At 43.2% G+C, this 20,131-nt stretch overlaps 1 protein-coding gene across 2 annotated transcripts in view; it reads left to right on the forward strand.

The window, feature by feature from the left end:
* MNAT1 (MNAT1, CDK activating kinase assembly factor) overlaps positions 1-20,131 on the forward strand; it is a 152,639-nt gene that overhangs the window by 62,554 nt on the left and 69,954 nt on the right. For both annotated transcript variants that reach the window (XR_003093931.1, XM_006023067.2), the window contains exon 6: positions 798-923. Coding sequence is in view for 1 of the 2 variants with exons in the window: in XM_006023067.2 (XP_006023129.1) it covers positions 798-923 (126 nt within the window). In the remaining variant the exon portion in view is untranslated. The remainder of the gene's footprint in view (positions 1-797; positions 924-20,131) is intronic.

Genomic DNA, 20,131 nt, shown 5'->3' on the forward strand with positions numbered 1-20,131 from the left:
CCTTCTTCTCAACTCCATGTTCATTAGAGGCAGGAGAAGCTAGGGAATTTCAGGGTGTGTGTAGATAATCAGCCTGGTAAAATAGAGAATTATTTAGCCAGTAATTTGTTTTCTCTCCCAGGAACATGCTGTGTTTGTCCATATAAATAATCTTTCCGTTGCAGATTGAATGTAAGATTTTAAGTAGTTAACTCACTTTGCTATTTTATTTTATTGCTTTTATAATTTTTTTTTTTTTGAAGTTTTGGCTGGCTTCCCTCAAAATAAGTTGGTAAAGGGGAAAATAAATATGCTGTTGGTTGCACTTACAATAGTGCCATTGTGTGAAGCAGAGCAAGGATCACTTCCAAACGGCCTCAGGTGAAATCTAATGGGAAACAATTTCAAACTGGTCTGAGTTCATTGGTAGAAAGAATGTGTCTTAGATAAACATCTGATCCAAGTTATGCTACTTTGTACTACTCCTTCTCTTATTAAGTTCTAATTTTTTTATTTTAATAAATATACTTGCATAGGCCGGTTGGAATAAGGAGCCTGTTATATTGTCTTTAATGTGGATTCTATAAAAATGGTTGTTTGCAGGTTACTCTGATTTATGAGGCTGCCACAGCTTTTTCTTATTACTGAAAGTGATCGTTTTCTATAAACTGTTTCTCATAGAGAGGATATTTAGCATAACCCACTCCTGCCGGCGACGGCCTTTCAGACACAATTTGCAGTTTTTAAGACCGTGCAACATTGTTTGTTGTTTTTCTTTCTTTTGACTATTTCAATCTGTGTTCTTAACATATTTCCAGGAAAGCTCCCATCTGCCTGCTTCCCTGCTCTTAGCTCAGCATAAAGACAGATCTACACAGCTAGAAATGCAGCTGGAAAAACCCAAACCAGTCAAACCAGTCACATTTTCTACTGGCATCAAAATGGTAAGAGTCCATTTGTTTTCTTTTTAGTTTCTCACCTTTCAAAGAGCACCACACTTTCTAATCTGAAACAGAGATGTTCTCTCTTACATTTTAAAAGTTGCATAATTACAGTTCTTAATTACTGGCATCATTTAAAAAAAAAATGGCTCGGGAACTTCAGCAGTGTAGAACTTAGAAGGTAAGAGATCCCTTTGGACTCCATACGAGGCTCAAAGGGGTGTGTTTACACACATGCACACACGTGTTCATACACACACCTTATTTTAAGCCTTGTATGCAGTCATAGATTCATAGATGTTAGGGTCGGAAGGGACCTCAATAGATCATCGAGTCCGACCCCCTGCATAGGCAGGACAGAGTGCTGGGTCTAGATGACCCCAGCTAGATGCATATCTAACCTCCTCTTGAAGACCCCCAGGGTAGGGGAGAGCACCACCTCCCTTGGGAGCCCGTGTCAGAAGGGATCGCATTCTAAGTTACATGTGTGCACATGCACACACACACACATATATATTTTCCCCTGAAACATTGTGCTTTTATTAGTACTTTGGAAAGTTGTTTTTTCTTCTGCCTGGGTTTGGTCTAATCATTCTGGAAGCTAATATACATTTTTGAATCTTTGGAAAAGGTTGGTGTAAAAATGTCTGCAAATCAAAAAATAAGAATCCTTTTCTCATGATTGTTTGGTCCTATGTTGAGACAAGGATTTTTCCTAACAGTAAATATGTTAGCTTTGCTGTGGCAGTTAAAGATCTGTCAGTTTTCTTGTTTTTATACAGCGTGCATGCATGAATATTGGGTAGGTACTCTCAAGTTGCTTAACTGTATAACATGACTGCAGTCCCAGTATTGCATCTCTTCTTTACATTATAAGAAAAATTGATTACCGCATATTGGTTCAGTGCATAAAACACTCAATTTGTAGCGTCTTTCTGCCCCTATATCTGCTTGGTAGTGGCATTGTACTCCAGTTAACTCCCTGAGGACTGGCACCATAAACAGCGCCAGTAGGAAGCAGCTGACAAAGAGCTGCTATTAGATGCCTTGATGTTGATGGGTGTTATCTCCTTTACTTTCAAGACTTCTAATAGTACCAAAGCTTAAAAAAAATTGTCATTAATAGTCTTAGGGCTGCTAATATCACAGGACTACCAGGCTGTGTATGTAATTTTCATCGTTACGTTAAGTTTGAATAAGTGTATGTTCTGGGTAAGTACATAAACTTTTTTCAGTCTCAAAGCTCTGCGCTTAAACGGAGTACACCAACTCCCTTCTTTCTGTCATGCCATAATATAAACACCCGCACTATTTTTATTGCAAACTAAACATTTTGTATGTATTTTGCTGAAAAAAATGATAGAACAGATTATCTATTAAGAATTTGGTGTAAAACAGTAAATCCATTCCTAATCTTCACCTTGACCCCCTGTCTATTTTCGGGGTCTCAAAAAAGATTCCATTTGCAAAATCATCTCCACACCTTATAGTCTAATGGCCAAAATGATGATGAGGACTAATCTGATGACCAAAAATAGATCCTCAAAAACGGAACAAGCAAAACCCACCTCAGCCTGCCTCTGGCATCAAGTCTGTTTTTCTCATAGGTATCTGAAGTGTATTCTCTGATCTCCTTCGTAGCCGCTCTTGTATCACACTGTGTTTCTAGAATCCAAGCGTATCTCAGCTCTTGACAAATAGATAAAAGCTGTCAGTTGCAAGACTTTTTTTCCTGTGATCTGAAATGTATTTTCTTTTGTAATCCTTCCTAAAATTTGAAGATTAAATGTGTGCCCATCCTCTAGTGTATTGGTGTGTCAAGAGAGCCCTCTGGCAGAATATGACCATTATTTGAGAAATAATCCAACTGAGCAACTGTCCTAACTGTTGTTTAAACTGTAAAATATTCTCCTGGATGTAATTCTTAGTCTTATGTACCATTGAAGTATGTCCCACGAACATCTGAAAAGTATTCTATACTTGGAAAGAAGCAGGATGATGTGCATGTGTCATAGGAGGATGCTAATATCCCTTTTTAGACCATTAGTAGTCAAGGTAGGTGTTCCTAGTGTCCTGCAGGGATAAATATTTTAAAATCACAAGCCCAGGTAGCTAGCAGGTAGACTCTTAAATGGACTGGCTGAAGAGGCTTCTGGCTAGCTTGATGTTCGTTTTAAAAAACTCTTGGCATACCAGGGAAACACCAGGATACTGAAACAGGGCTGATGTTGTGCCAATATAGTCAAAGAGCAGGTTCCTAGTTTAAAAAACTATTTTAAAGAAAGCATGGTCTGTGGAGATGTAGAGTGAATTCGCACTGTGGGCCCAAGCGCATGATTTCCTAAGCATGTCTGACAAGGCACTGCTGTGGCACCTCAAATCTTGAGAAACACAGTGCCTCCAGTTTGTGGCATTCGGCTTTTCAGGTAGAGGAAGTTCCTTGTCTGGGGTCCCACCCTTAGAGGGTGCAGTAGTTTTTGAAAGTGCTCAACATGGACTGAACAGAGCTAGGTCAGAGTCTTTATCTTTGCACTGAATTCAGTGGGAGTTTTACTTGTTTCATTTGTGTCCCTGGGAGCAGAGTCACGGTAATGCTGTTTTTTTCAAAATCCCACCACAGGAAAGGCAGCTTTGTGGTGTTCAGACCTGCAGCCAAGTGAGTGTTGCTATCTCCAGGAAGGTGCTTCAGTTTCAACTTCCTCCATGGAGAGCGTTAGCAATGTGTAGATCACCGTCTTTTCCTCCAGCTGGATCATTGGGCTCTTCTGATGGTGGCTGCTTAAAGTTTGCAGATAGAAATAGCAGAGGCCAGGTAGTGCTCACTAAAATTTTTTGCATGGCTAAAACCTTGGTTTGCATCAGTGTGACTACTTAAAACATTTTTGCCAATTGTGCTATAACAGTGTTTGGCTTAAATGGAAGTGCTTGCCCTGGGAGAGACTAGGTCACAGGGGTTCTTCAGCCTGACTGATGATCTGGCAAAGTTTTGTTCTGGATTACAAGTGATGTACCTGTTCCAGTCTTCTGCAAAATGCTCAGCTAGGTGGGCTGGTCATGAGAAATCTTTTTATCTGACCTTGAGTTTCTCTTCGTGGGGTGGAATCTCTTCTGTTAATAATCTAAACAAGGGCATCTTTTATCGTGGGGACAGGAGAGACATAGAATCACACAATCATAGAAAGTTAGGGTTGGAAGGGACCTTAGGAGGTCACATCTAGTCCAACCCTCTGCTCAAAGCAGGACCAGCCCCAACTAGATCATCCCAGCCAAAGCTTTGTCTAGCCAGGTTTTCAACACCTCCAAGGATGGAGCTGCCACCACCTCTCTGGGTAACCTGTTCTAGTGTTTTACCACCCTCCTAGTGAGAAAATTCTTCCTAATATCTAACCCAAACTTCTCTTGCTGCAAATTGAGACTGTTGCTCCTTGTTGTGTCATCTGCCACCACTGAGAACAGTCCAGCTCCATCCTCTTTTGAACCCCCCTCTAGGTAGTTCAGCCCACACTCAGTCTTCACTTCTCTAGATTAAATAAGCCCAGTTCCCTCAGTCTTTCCTAAAACATGTGCCCCAGCCCCCTCACCGTTTTTGTTGCCCTCCACTGGACTCTCACCAATTTATCTACATCCTTTCTGTAGTGCCTGGGGGGGGGTGTCCAAAACTGAACACAGTACTCCAGATGTGGTTCACCAGTGCAGAATAGAGGGGAAGAATCACTTCCCTTGACCTACTGGCAATGCTCCTACCCATGCAGCCCAGGATGCTGTTGGCCTTTTTGGCAACAAGGGCACACTGCTGGCTCATATTCAGCTTATTGTCCACTGTCACCCCCAGGTCCTTTTCTGCAGAGCTGTTGCCCAGCCAGCCTGTACTGGTGCATCTTCCTCTTCATCTGGCTTCTCTTGCAGGGACTAGGACCTCCTTTTCTGGCTTATTTTTAGTTTGATTTTAGTCTTTTCTTCATTTAGGCATGACCTGTTCTTTCTTTGTAGCGTAGTGTACCATTTTGGCTTCCTTCTTTCAATTCAGTTATCTGGAAAAGTTCTTCACTTATGAAACATGGCTTCTCCACAATCAAGCTGTTTGATTTCAGGCTTCCATGAGAGGGTGTAGAGAGTGATACTTTTGTTTTGTTTTTTATTGATGTACTTTCCCTTCAGATCTCACGATTCCCTGCATACTTGTTACTTAGAGCTTTCTACAGGGTTTGAATATTCAGATCTTAATTTCCTTTAGTGTCTCTCAAACCTACTCTACAAACCAGTTTCATGCAGCCAAGAAAGGTGGAACAACTCTAGTTATGCTTCCTTGTAAAGCTGAGGACAAACATACCTTTTAACCTCTCCAAAGGGGATGGGGAACTGCTGCCCGGGAATATGCATGGCTGTTGTGTTGCTACAGGAGTGCAGAGATCTGAGTTGGCTAAACCACTTCAACTTCAGCACTCTGGAACTAGGGGGGATGAACGCTACCGCTGCTGCTTACCGCCACTTTTCCCCAGCTGATGACTTGAGTCACCAGTGGCACCTGAAGACCCCAAATTCAGTGATGGGCAAAAAAAAGGTGCTGGGGGCGAGAGGTGGGAGCATTCACCTTCTGGGTTCCAGAGCCATGTTAATGCAGGCCATGTGCAGTCCTCCAGCCATCGGTTGGACAGCCCTAGCTTAGATCAGCATCATTAGTCATAATTGTTACATCTGTCTGTGTCCTAATGGTGTTCATGTTGTCATTTTGTTGTCTATGCTCATCGCTCAATAGTTTAATGTTGGCCAAAGGGGGTAACTCCACTGGTGGATGGATTCTAGAGCTTGCCTATGCTAAAGACACTGGTTTTCAACTTTATTAGACTTCAGGCACCCCCCAGAAAATGCCAGTTCTTAGTTTTAACTTGTTTTTTTTTGACTCCGCAAAAGTAATAGAGCAATTTTTCTGTTGTGAGGACCTCAAAGTTCATGACAGGTGAGAATGTTTTGAACGCTGTCTTTGAAATTTTGGGGTTTATCTTGTGAATCATGTTTGCACATCTAACAGTGCTAACACTGGGTGGCACCCTTGAAAGGATCTCAAGGCACCACAGGGTGCCACAGCATCCTGGTTACTAATCACTGGCTTGAAGGTTTGGCGGTATAGCTGTGTGGTGGAGCTGTACAGGCAAGAGTGGAAGTCTAGTTTATGCTGGCAGGAGTTCTCTTGCTGATGGAGCTGACACCAGTTACTCAAACAGAACAAACTGTGCTGACAAAAGCATTCTTGCCAGCCTGATGTACTTGCGCTAAGGGTTTTGACCACGTAGCTGCATCGCTTGCAGGTTCAGCCTCATACCATGGGTATGGCAACAAAACCTATGAGTGTAGACCAGTCCTTCATGTCTTGGAATAAATCAGGGCACTCTTTGAAGCATTCAGTTGTCATTTCTGCTTGGGCCTTTCTAAGGGATATGACTATGCCTCAGTGTGTGTGTATGTATGCTTGTATACGTGGGTTGCATTATTGACAACAGTTCAGAGTTGCTCATTTCATCACAGTACTTACCATTTACCTGGCACTTACAGAGCCCTGGAAGGGCTAATAGTACTTACCACCTGCCTGGACCCAGATCCACAAAAGCATTTAGCTGCCTGGCTGCCTCCCAGGGAAATTGGTAACAGTTAAATGCCTTAATGCATTTGCAGATTTGGGCCCTAGCTCTTTGCATGCTCCTATGGCTGGACAAGCATCAACCTGCAAACAGAGTTGGAAGCTAGCTCAAATAGCTACTGAGCAGAATGCTTTCTCTCTCCATTTGCTCCATTTGTACAATGACTTCTCAGCCCATTTCCCAAGGGACCGCTGTTCTCCAAGAGTGGATTTCTTTGGAGGCAATTTCATGCAGTTAGAAATATGATTACCTGTAATTGGATTTTCCAAATATATGGCCTCCTCATATAGCTGCACACTTACCTACTTACCTCATAGAGCACTTCCTGGTAGTGGGGAGGGGAGGTATCTGTGCCTCATAGAGTTGGAGCAAGCCGGGTATAGCTGTTGCATGTTCTTTTCCTAACAGTGAAAACATATCTTCAAAATTGCTGTGCTGGGCTGTCACTGAATAATGAGCCCAGGTTTTGGTACATCTGTATTTTTTTATTACGATAGTATTCATACAGTCCCACCAAAATAAAGGCTCTTTTATACTCAGATCTGTGCACATGCATAGACAAAGAGAAGTAAAGTGACTTACCCGGGGTGACCGACCAGATCAGTGACAGAGCCAGGAATAAAATCGACCAAATCCCAATGTAGTGTCCTTCCCCAGAGCTCTTCTGCATCACTTCTCATCAGTGCCGTTTGGACAACAGGGGGCACATTTACACATGCTATTAATGCGCAGCAATAACCTCCGGTGCATATCGTGCTGGAGTTTACTGCTTCTGGGTGCCACATTTGAATATATACCTGGGACTGCAGCAATCGAGCTGGGTCAAAGGAGCCCTGGCTGGCAGGGGGCCCAGGGGATCAGCTTGCCAGCCCAGAGCGGCTCTGACCTGGTTCAACGTGCTGCGGAGGGGCTGGCTGGGGCACAGGTGATCCAGTGCAGGGCTAGCCAAGCAGGCAGCCCCTGCACCGAAGCACCCTTGTGCCTCAGCCAGCCCCGTCAGCATCTACACATGCGTTGCTATGGAGTAAATAACTCTGCCACAGGATAGTACTTGTGTATACAAGTAGTAAGCTATGGTGGAATTAATTAGCTTACTCCCTCCTAATAGTACTGCACATGTAGACGCTGAGGCTTTACTGCAGAGCTAGCTGCACTGTACAGACTAACCAGGGCACCCATGGGGAAGACCAGGAGTAATGGATACAAACTCCTGGAAGACTGTTTCAGGCTCAACTCTAGGAAAAACCCCTTCACAGTCAGGTTGTCTGGATTGTGGAACAAACTCTCTCCCTCCCAGGGTGGTGCAGTCGCCTACCCTGGAAATCTTCAAGAGGAGACTGTACAGTCATCTCGCTGGGGTCACCTAACCCCGGTTGTCTTCCTGCCTACTGCAGCAGGGCTGGACCCAATGATCTTGCACGGTCCCTTCCAGCCCCTGACAATCTACAAATCTATTAATCTAATTAGGCAATTCCACAGCAAACATCTTGTGGAGACGTGCCCAGAGTGACTTAAGACACTTCCACCCTCTTGTTTTTGGTTCCCTGGCTCTTTTCCATTCAAATCAGGGAAACAGTGTTTATCTTCACTTTGTGCCTGAGTGCTCTGAACCCAGTATGACCAGGGTGTGATTTTTGGCTGCCATAGTCACTGGCTCAAAGCAGAGCCTAGGGCTTGCAGGCTGAATCAGCAGGGAAGGATTCATCAAATCGGCATACCACAGGAGTGAGTCCTAGTGGCTGGTGACACCGGAGGTCAGGGACACCTGTGGAAAGCATGTCAGTAGTGACCTGTGCTGAGAGCATGTGAGGGACTAGATTCAGCTCATGCTATACGTATGTACTTTGGTTAGTCTGTAAAGTGCAAATCAAGCCTGTCTTGTCTTCTGCTCGAGTTCAGACTAACGTGGCTAACTGTCTCGGGACTAGATTTCTTACTGTCGTATGTTTGCAGTATTCTTCTAATTGGAAGTAACATTCTTACCTTATACGTGGGGATGTGCTGGGGGGGGGGTTTCCACTTTGACCTCCCAGATACGGTCAGATTAATTGTTTTTCATTACGGCATTTGCTACAGTATTGTTTCCTGTTCCAGCAAACGTTCAGCGCCTGCTTCTGTTTTCCAGCCCGCTGCTTTTTGTTGCAGTTGTCCAAGATCCTGCTCCAAGTCCAGAAAATCCCTCCAGGTATTTTTGAGTAGGTTTGGTCAGCTCTCAAGGGACATAATGCACAGGCTATATGAATTGGAAGGAATAAATCTAAGTCTGCTACTTAGCCGGTGTCTCTGCAGGTCCAGAGACATGACCTGTGAACTGCCTGCATCCATGTGTGCTGCAAGTGACTGTTTGCCATCACTGCTGGTCTGCTGTTTCTAGAAGGCCTCTGCCTAAACAGTGAAAGATTATTTAGGGAATCAAATTAGTTTCCTTCCGGCACTGTTAGTTCAGCTGGTCTGTCTTCAGGCAGAAACAGTTCAGATGGATTTGATTTCTTCGTCAGATGCATGCCAGTCAATGTTAATCTGCGCTTTTGTTTTTAATCTCCACGCTGCTTCTAGTGTGCAGAATTTATCCAAGGAGCTAGTAAAGTGCATTTCTTTCTGTGGTATTTGTTAATCCCCTTTTAGCACCCAGTACTAGAAGACGCTGAGCATTTGGTCCCTGATCCGGTCAAACGCGTACTGGCATGTTTCATCTGAAGCACCTATGTAGTCACACCTGCTTAGTTGTTTGAAGTTCAACACATGCTTTAATGCTCTTTGCTGGGCCAGGGCCAGAGTGTCCAGCACCTCCGAGGATCGTGTCTTTAACCAGGCACTATCGTGCACTCTTCTGAGTGGGGCTTTTAGAAAGCTTCTAACACATTTAAGGGTTTCTTTTTCCAGTGGTCTGTACTTGTGCAGCAGTAAAAACATTTTTCTCACCCTGCATAGGCCTGCTCCTAATATATTGCCTTCACTGCAGCTGTCTAATCCACTAAGTAAGCCTCTGAAGAGGATGTTTCTAGAGCATCCTGGGATACTCCCCCCACCCACCTCCAAAGCTGTAGTTGACTTGAAAAACTTATGTTGTGATATGTGTAAACCTTTTCTTTCAACACTGAAAGGTGTGTCTGGCTTGTCTTAGCACATCTTGGTAGGCTCCCTGTAGCAAAAATACATTGTACAGATATAATTACTTAATTACTCTAATCCAGTATCAATTGTTACATTGCAGTGGAGATTTTAAATTCATGTGTTTTTACAAGATTATCTCATTATTATATGAGTGCTTTGTAGGCATTTGCTTGAAAGCTGGATTAATTTAAATTGAAAGTGTGGCATTAGTAGGCTCTGACTTTTTTTTTTTTTTTTTTTTTTTTTTTTTTTTTTTACATGCTCACACTGCCTTCATTGATCTATAAAAGCGAATAGCACTTATTGTGTCTACATTCAACTCTTGTGAGCAGCTGAGGCCTCGACTACTGTTTTGTCCATTGCATCAATGACCTCCACAAATAGAGTTGCAATGAAGAGTTGACATCTATTTTGGCCATAATTCCTATCCAAGCAGTGGAGGGAACAAATCCTAGGCAGAAGCAGGCTGCCATTCGAACCATCTTCAGACTGTAAGCATTTCATTCATGCAACAGTGCATGTGATCTTTCACATTAAAGGATGGTCTTTCACCGAGGCAGATCAAATCATGAGCGTTGCTGCACAAGTGAATGAGTTTGGAATGTTTTGTTGTTGGCATGAGCGAAATAGCACAATGGCCCTTTAATAGCCCAGGTATTCTGTTTAATGATTCTTGTCTGCCTTTTTATGATTAGAGCGTTAATGATCTAGTTGAGTTCTCCATATAACAGACACTATCAATCTAAATGCAGGTCTTTGTACGCGCTGGGCATTTGCTCCAAATCCAGCTGTCAATAGTCTGCTGTCACCATAGATGCACCTATGTGAATCCCGTTACAGCTGAAGGAATAACTTTTTGTTGCACCGGAGCTTGCGCTGTTTGCACAGACAACCTTTGTCAGTGCTAATCCATGTGACTTTGGCGCACAGGTTCTTTGTCTGGATAGGCAAGGTGGGAAATGTGTTAGAGGCTCCTTTTTTAAACGTCTTCCTTGGGCTTGAGAGCGGGGGAGCATGGGGTGAGGAGCTTGGCTGGCTGCTTGGGGTCACATAAACCAGAGGTTGGCAGCCTTTTACAGCTGGAATGACCCAGTTCAGGTCAAAGATGGGCCAGCACTAGGATCTGTCTGCCACTGTTGTTTCTCTCTGCCTCCCAGCCATGATGTGGCATGGGTGAAGAGCCCAGCCATGGTGCAGTGTGGCACTGCCAAAGCCCCCACTCCATGGGCTGGGACTAATGGCTCTGTGGGACAGATCCGGCCTGTGGACCTTAGGTTGCCAACTCCCAGCATACTCCACTGGCCCCTGTGCAGTACCTGAGGGAGGACATATAAAACTACCCTTTTCTCTTGGTTGGAGCCCCCTGTTATATCTGGCGCCGTTTGTTAGTTCAGTAGGTGTCAGATGTCCATGGCACTTTTTTAGGGGCCTGGTTCCCTGATTCCCTACATCCACTTCCCATCTGGGGGAAGAGTCTCGTTTGGAAGCTGAGGAAAGGGGTTGGGTAACTCGTATCTCTTTACAGCAAGGTGACCAACTCCATTTCCCCAGCCCCTTTAGTCTCAAACGAGTGTACCGGGGTCACATTGGTGGGCTGGGACCAGGTGTGGAGGGGAAGGCTGATGACAGTTTTCTAATGCGTGGAAGCAATTACAGGAGGAATGATAACCAGCGTTGTCCAAGTTATTGCTTGATAGTTCCCAGATGAGTTAAGTTAATAAGGTTTCAGCCTAATTTAAACCACATCCTTTGCATCTTGTTTTTCTTTCCACGTAGCTAGGACAATTGCAGCTTTTTCTCCTGTATAGGAAGAGTTTGCATTGGTGCAGCTGTGTAGATGTCTGGCCATGAATCGCTGGAACCAAAGCACAGTTTCAACATAGATCAAGCCTTAAAGTTTCCTTTGTGTTTCTATTGAAGTGTAGTCCTGTTGATGTGGTGTTGTCTTTTCTCTTGAGCATTCAGCTCTCAAAGGAAGTTTTTGTTACTCTTTATGTTAGAATGGGGACAGAAAATGTAAATTTTGACAATGCCCATTTTGGCATTCATTGGGATAAGTCTTTGAAATGCCTGACATCATGAATTCACTATCATGTGAATCTATTATGGTCTTCCCACTTCCTGAATATCAGCATGATGTTTCAAGAGATTCTTTTATTTTAAACAAATGAGACGTCTGTAATGATAAAACTTCAAAACTTTTCTGTAGTTGTAGTCCTGATTTATTATTTCTGTTTGGAACAGAAGTTGGTGTCTAAATATAGCTTTTCTTCTGTTAACCAGTCTTCAGATTTTTCAGAGCTAAATACAGCATGAAGATGTTGGCTTTGGGTTATATAAACTATGTGGGGCAGGCTGTCACTGTGCTGGGTTCTCACAATCTGCTAGTGAAGTCAGTACAAGCCATAAGTATTTAGTACCTTTGAAAAATGAGGCTGATAGACTTCAGTCTGACAAGTGGCTAGTTTAACTCTTCCTAGAGTTTAAATCTCTACGTCACTACACTACAGTGTCTTAACTATGAATTAGTGGCAAGTGGAAGACTGTAGGGCTAGATCACAGAAGGGTCTAGTCCTGCTTGGCTCTTAATTCGGGTGTCCTTTTACTCTGTGATCCTTAAATCCTGCTCAGCGAGTACCTAAAATCACTAGGTGCCTCTGTTTTTATTCCAGTTGAGTCCTACAGGCACTTGGGGCATTTATACACCTATCTTTCTGTCCCGGGATGTGCCAGGGATCCATCACTCTTAAGCAATCTCGATTGATCGAGTCTGCTCTGCATGGGAGCTGATGCACAGCATTGCACCGTGTGCAGTTCTATAAGTAGCGAAATGCACATCCGCATGCAGGAAATTGCAGTGGCGCGCTTTTGATTGAAAGCATCTCCGAGGTGTTTTAGTTCAAAAACGGACCACCACCATTTTCTTCATGCTGATATGCATTTTGCTGCTGGTACAGCTGCATGTGTTGCAGTGCCGGGCACTTGCACATGTAAAAAAGCCCATAGTTCTGTTTCTGTGCCTGCCCGGGATTGTTTCAGTCATGGAAGCACTGAGCAGCTTCGTGCTAGTCTGTCTGTGGGCTGAGACCTGCAAACTTGATGTTCATCTATGGTGCCCGCGGAGCTTGATTTGGTGGGCACGCTCCACTGACATTTCACACTTTGCCCAAAACATGACTAGAGGTGGTGGTGGTGGGGAACAGCTTCAACACGAAGGATTGAAAGCGCTTCCACTCCATGGCAGTTTCAGCCTGGGGGTTAGGGCTGTCCTCTGAGCTGGAAGATGTGTGTTTGGGTATCCTCAAGTAGAAAGAAATTGGGGCCTGGGTCTCCCACATCCTGGGCAGGAGCTCCAGGAATTGGATGAAAGGGAGCACCACCATCCAGCCTGTCCTCCTCTGCCAGCAGATTTGAAAGGAGGAGTTGCCTCCTGCTCTGCTTTGAGAAAAGGCTTAGGTGCCTCACTTCAAGAGTCCATTTGAGGACAGAGAGTCCTGGCTGGAGGAAGCTACCTTTCGGCAGCCCAGGGTAAGACCCGTAAGCAACAGAAAGAGGTGGAGGTCTCCCCAATATTGCAGTAAACTCCCTTAGTGTGCATAGAGCAGGGACCCACCAACTTCCTGTCCTGACTCCGTTTCTGCATTGTAACGGGAGGACTTTTCTTTCCACTGGACGGGCCAGTGCCTAAAAATTAGGTGCTACAGTGGGAGCACTGTGGTACTTTAGTTCTTTTGTGTCACCAGCCCTTATCGACTGACCCCGAGTGCAGCCAGTTGTGAGTGTGGAAGAGCAGGAACAGACAACCCGATTTCTTCCATACGGGGGTGAAGAGAACAAAGTACCATTGGCCCAATCTGTTCACCCCTGTACAGAAGAAATTGGGCTGTCTGTTCCTGCTCTTCCACACTCACAACTGGTTGCACTTGGGGTCAGTCGATGCGGGCTGATGACACAAAAGTACCACAGTGCTCCCACTGCAGCACCTAATTTTTAGGCACTGGCCTCTCCGGTGGAAAGCAAAGCCCTCCCTATACAATGCAGAGACAAAGTACTGTTGGCCCATCCACTGTACTGACTGTGCTTATCTCTGGAAGCAGGGAAAAGGTGCCACGTTGAGAACACATTAAGTTGCCTTGAGCCTTTTGGGCAGGGCGGGATATAAATCTCAAAAAAATGGTTGCTGCAGGTTTCCTTGATTCTTAACAGGAATTTTACTTGCTCAGCATTGCCAAAAATCAGGCCTTACATCTGCTTTCTAGTGTAAGGGAAACCATTTTGAGAAAAAATGTTGCACGTTTGTCTTAATTCTGTAGTTTAAATAACTCGTGTCATTATTTATAACAACAAGTATTGCATTGATCTGGAAAGGAGGACACACCAGCTTCTGAAAAGTCTGAAAGAAGTAGGAAATGATGACCTTTAGAACTCAATTATCCCATTAAAGTGACAGTTGGATGGTGCAGGCTTCACATGCTGCATTAGATCAGAGTCATTGATTACAGTTTTGTCTTTCAGTGCTGGATTCAAAGTATTTTATCACTTGTTTAAAAAATCTGGTAAGCTTTGAATATTACACATGAGGGTGCTTAGAGGCAGCAAGCAAAATTATTAGAAAAAAAAAATTGCATCTTTTAATGAAGCTGGTATTAAGGGTTCAGGCAAGCACAAGCATAGCTCCAGGTTAAACATGTTGAAGTGTCTGTGTTGAGATGTAAGCCAGATGATGGACTGTCACAATGGTTCCCAGGCATGCCAACCTATAGACAAATGGGTAGGAGTCTTAATTAGTTCTGCAATTACTCTACAATTGATGCTATAGCAAAGTGTTAAAAATTCAGCATCTTTGCTTACTTAATGGAATGTTTTCCCCCAATGTAGGTGGAAAAATTATACACAAAACACAGTAAATGATGGTGCTTATTATCAGGATGCTTTATTTACATGTTAAATATGGTTGTTTAACTAGTGCAGAATTTGTTTTTTCCCTTCCCTGCCAGACTTACAGACTTAGTGTGAGCTTGGAAATAGTGTCCACCTCCCTTGTAAGCCATCCTCCTTAGCAATACGGTAAAGACCCTGGAGTCCACACGAATCCTGTGCAAGCCTACTGAAGCCACTTGGCTGTCATGCTCATCTACAATTAGGCCCTTCTATACTGCTGTGTTAAAATAAATTATATTTATATCTACTTTAAGGCCTCTTCACATTGCCGTAGCAATGTTTGTTTATATAAGTGTATGGATATAAATGAGAATCAGGCTGATTAGTTTGCTCAGCTGCAGTGACCGAGACTTAGTAAACAAAACTGTGATAATGGTCATTTAGTTGCATGTGCCCTGCATCAGTAAGTGAAAAGCAGTACAAGTATATTTGTGTCACCAGAGTCTGCGGCTCTTTCTGGCAGCAGATGATCTGCTCTGTAGGAAGATGCCATTTCCACAGTCACTTTTAAGTGTATGGCTTTTGGTGGACTAAAGTAGTACATGCCGTGCTCATCTTGGCCACTAGTTACAACTTAGGTTAAGTACAGACAGTCAAAAAGCCTGAGCCTGAATTGATTCAGTCTTTGTAGGTTGGTCTAAGATGCAGAGGTTAAATTGAAACAGAAGTGAACAGACATTTACCTTTGATTTGGGAAATGCAGCCACATGCCTGCAGTGGCTCAGGCCAAAAGCCAGGGGGCGCTAGAGCATGGCTCTCTGTCTGTCTGTTCACTTCCTCTTCCTGCTGCTCCTGAGGTCTCTGTGATTTGCAGTCCAAAATCAGAACAGCAGGACTCTGCAAAGCTGCTTGGCATGTCTTCTTCCTGCTTCCAGGTGTCTTGGGATTTGTAGTCCATAGTCACAGCCACCCGTACGTTTGAGCACGAGAAGGGGTGTTTAACGCCCCTCCTTGGCCCCAGCTGGCATTTGTCTGGGAGGCAGTTCTCCCCCCACCCTGCAGCCAGGGCTGCATCCCCAGCCAGGCTTAAATTAAAAAGGGAACTCATTACAGGTTTCCCTCGCTTTATGCGGGTTCCATATCTGTGAATTCACTTTTATGCAATGGCCTTTTTTATACCAAAAATTTGTTATATGAGAAGTAAATTCACTCTTATGTAATTGGTGTGGTAGAAGCCTGCAGTCAGCTGCTTTGAACAGTGCATTGCACCAAAATATAGTCTCCTGTGTGGATTTGTGTTCCTCGCTCATTGTCTGCAACACGCGTTTCTGTAGTTGCCACCCCCATTATGATAATGCCCTGTGCTTGTGTGTACTGTCTGCTATTGGGGAGTACCAAAATTGTCTTGTAGAAGTGGTAGAAATGGGTCTTGGAATGTATCCCCTATTTGTTGCATTGTAAAGTGGGTTCCCTTTATGCGAATTTGAGTTACGCGCCGTTTTCCAGGAACGCACGTACAGGATAAAGTGAGGGAAACCTGTAATTTTAAAGCATCTGATTGTTCCAGGATCATAGAAGACTAAGGCTGGAAAGGACATCAAGAGGTCGTGTAGTCCAACCCTCTGTCCATCTAACCTGCTCTTAAGACTTCCAGGGAGGGACCCACAACCTTTCTAGGTAATCTCTTCCAACGTTTAGCTGCCTTCATAATGAAGAATTCTTCCTAATATCCAACTAAATTTCCCTTGTTCCCAGTAGTAGATTTTTATTTCCTGAGTATTCAAGGCCAGAGGGAATCATGTGATCATCAAGTCTGAACTCTGGCATAACTCAGGCCAAAGGTGAGCTTTACTCCCAGTTTTTGAGCAGTTTGTCTCTGGGATTAAAATGTGGGACCTGTTGCAAGCTGGGTTGAGGTGCTCTACAGCAGTGGTTCTCAGCCTTTTTTGTACCAGGGCACTTGACTATGAAGCCTGGTCACGAGAGCTCAATGTATGAAAGTCACTATTGAGACGAATGCAATCTGCAAATTTCCTTGTATTATTTCTAGGATTAAGGAAATTTGAAAAGAAATATTAAGTCTAAGCTTGAATCTCAATGTAAGAGATTTTAGTGAAAAATCCCCTGAGCAAGTTCAGGCTACAGCAGAAATTAAGAGGCTCAGAAACACCTCTCTGAAGTTACCAGGGTAAAATCCCACTTGATTTGTAGAAAAAACAAAACCTTTAGACGGCCTCCTGAACAAGGACATTAGACAGAGCACGAGACCCTTTCCCAGTCTGGTGCTGAAAGGGTGGCTTCTATACGTCTTTTGACCTATGAGGCAGTTCCCTGAAAAAATGGATCCAGTTCAGCTGAAAAGTTGACCTGGATGAATCTGTACCTGCCATTTGCCAGTTCTGCCATTGCAACCGCATCCTAGGGCAACCAGACCTCTATTCAGGTAAATGAGATGAGGAGTTAGGGGCATGACAGGAAAAGGACTTCTATCAACATTACCCAGGGAAGACCTGGAGACCAGATGCAAAAGTCCACATCTGCGAGAAGGATGTTAAAGAAAAAAGGATCTAGGTGCAAATTGAAACCCAGGTCAAACCTCAGTTTTTATTTTTGCATTTGGCCTTAAACCTATCTTAGTACTCATTTGCACTTCAAGTTAAAACTCTTTCCTTAAATGAACTTGTCTTTTATAGTTGCTGCTAGTTTGCCGGGGGTGTTTTTATCAGCTTCTGACTGCGTCCCAGTATCTTTCTGTTTCGTGCAGACACGGCATTTAAGATAGGAGAGGAACAAATCAATTTTATAGTTTGTGAAACAATTAAGGCATCTAAGATTACTTTTCACATCATTTATTCTGAACTACCTAGTTCATGCAAGTTCCCTTTACTTTGAAACCATTTCCACTGCAATAATCCGTTCCTTAGTGCTCCCGTCGATTCTGGCACGAGTTTCTTGTTATTTTGTTCAATGCATTTTTCACTGCCCAAAATTCTAAATCTGCATGAGGAAGTTTCATTTTTCTAGCTTTTTCTTAGGCCCTCCATTGCCATGAAAACAGAGGTTGGCTATTTTTCAGCTCACTTGCATGAGTTCACCGGATAGTCTTCATATTTATGGAAAAGGACACTTGCTTCTTAACTTTGTTGGTATGTTTATGCTCTAGAATAACTGTACCTCTACCTGCAAATGTCCAACAATCCTCTGTGCCAATAAGTGTAGTTAGGTCGTATTTTGCCTGCTCACACTGCAAAATTATAATTTTTAAGTTTAATATTTGTGATTTATGCATCTTGCAGCCCAAATATGGTATCAAGAGGAGAAAGCAGCATTCATCTTTATCTTGTTACAAAAACAGCAGCACTGAAAATGTTATATTGGAATAATCTATAAATGTGTTTACATTATAAGAATGATTTGCTGTTCCTTCACAAGGCATGTAGGAAGTCAGCACTTCTCAAACGTGCAAAGTATTTCCATGTGCTTAAAGCATGATCTCTCCAAAACAAACAGTGATGAAGAAAATTTTTATTATTCTTTTATTTCCTTGCCAGCTGTTTTTTTGGATTTCTCCTCTGGTCACCTTCTTTCTTACAGTCTGATCTCTTCCTATTGTTCACACGCACACCTACTCAAAGAAAGTCAGTGAAATCAGTGGCACATTCAGAGTTATTAGTGTCCGTACTGGGACAACCCCATCTGTCATAGCAGGGCTGATTTAAGTAACATTGTTTAATGGGATGGTCTAACACAAGTCTGGCTCCAAACAGACATCTTTGTTGTGGGATGAGTTGTGCCAGGATGCGTCCCGGCACAGCTGATTAGCAGGTTCAAACATCACTGGGGGCTGTTATCATGCAGGATTGGGCCCCTGCTGCTCCAGAAGCCTCATCCTGAAGGACAACAGCTCCAGGCGCCCGACTCCAACCCAGGTCGCATTTAAAGTCAGGCTTTAAATGCGACTTCTCTTGTCTCCTCCTCAGATCTCGTACATCCCACATCAGATTTATCCTAGTTAGTCATTATCTGACTAAACTTGTAGGGATACTTTTCCCTTCTCAGGATCTATTGTACATATTGTGCAGAAGTGGAGGATGCACACATTCCAGCATGATGCTTTGTTACAGGTCTTTTGCTGTATACTTTCAATTTATGAGGATGGCATTTGCAGCACTAAGGCTTCTGTTTTTGTTTGTTAAGGGTCTTTTTGCCTTTAAAGCCTGAATTTGGGCAAAAAATAAGGTGGTTGGCAGAAAATATGCAGTGGTATATCCTAAGTGCGTCAAAGGAGCCAACTTATTTTGATCATTTAAAAAAATGTTTGGAAGTGAAGAAAAAAATTAAAATGCATTTCAGAAGGGGGTGGAGGGAGGCTAAGCATTCAATAGTCAAGATTCATGCAAGATGTATTCATTATGTGCTAGAAAATATCTGTTGCCATGACCTACTTGATCAAAGAGACAATGTTCCTTACCAAAGAAACCTCAATAATTGTTTTCCTGAAGGATGTTTGTTCAGGTGCAGAGGGCAAGAGAAGGGAATATTATTTTAGGCAATCAGCGTTGGACTTCAAAAGGTGAATTCCTTATATGCGCCTAGCCTGATTCAATGTGACAGTCAAGGTGTAGCAAGAACGGCATATTGACAGTATGGGCAGGTCATAAAAGAGGAATTGCCCTCATTAAGGGTAAGACTTCTTGGTCTGTGGGCATTCAGAGTCATCTTTATTTCTATCAACCCTTTCTTTTTAAGAAGATAAAACCTAGGTAGGAGCTCTCCCTAAGTCTGTAGTTATTTTAATTTCTTTTTTATTTTACTTTATGTAAACCTTTGTTTATGTAAATAAGTTCTAGTATAAGTCTACCTGAGAAGAGGTAATTTCTTAAGAAGGCTTTAATGAACAGACTTTCCACTCTCTTAAATATAAAAGATTTAAGAGTGTTATGGGTACAAAGGTTTCTAAGTAAGGCTGAGCAGGTGAGTGCACTCATTGATTTGGACTGGACCTGGAAGGTCAGAGATCACATAAGGAAAAACCTGCCTAAATTGACGTGATGGGAATCTGGAACTCTGGAGTACTTGCAGTAATTAGTAGAAAGTGCAGTGCTGGACTGTTGGCTTGTAGGTAGGGTTGTGAGGGTATTGATTCATGGTTTGTTCTTAGAAACGATTATGGAGGAGACGGGTAAAGACATTTGCACGTAGTAGACATGGAAGTGCTACAAACACTGGAAGAAGGAGGCATGAGGAGGTCAGGGGCCTAGCCTTCCAGTCGTGGTGAGAATTCAAACAAAGCCCGTGTGTAACGTGCACCATATGTTATGTGGAGTATCCTTATATAATGCACTCTCACAAGAGGCATGTTCCACTGGATTTTATGTATTTAATGGGACAGCTGCTATACCCTCTGGATTCTGTAGAGACACTTTTAGATATTTTTGGTTGGAAATAAGCTTATTTTGGGGATTGAGGTTCATATTTCCTATTCTATCTTTTGGAAAGAAAGGCATGAATAAATACCAGCTGTGCTCTCTGAAGCTAAGCTGCACTCCAAAGTATAGGAAGAGAACCATGGAAACATGA

The sequence above is a fragment of the Alligator sinensis genome, unplaced genomic scaffold (genome assembly GCF_000455745.1).
Source record: "Alligator sinensis unplaced genomic scaffold, ASM45574v1 scaffold50_1, whole genome shotgun sequence".
Taxonomy (NCBI): domain Eukaryota; kingdom Metazoa; phylum Chordata; order Crocodylia; family Alligatoridae; genus Alligator; species Alligator sinensis.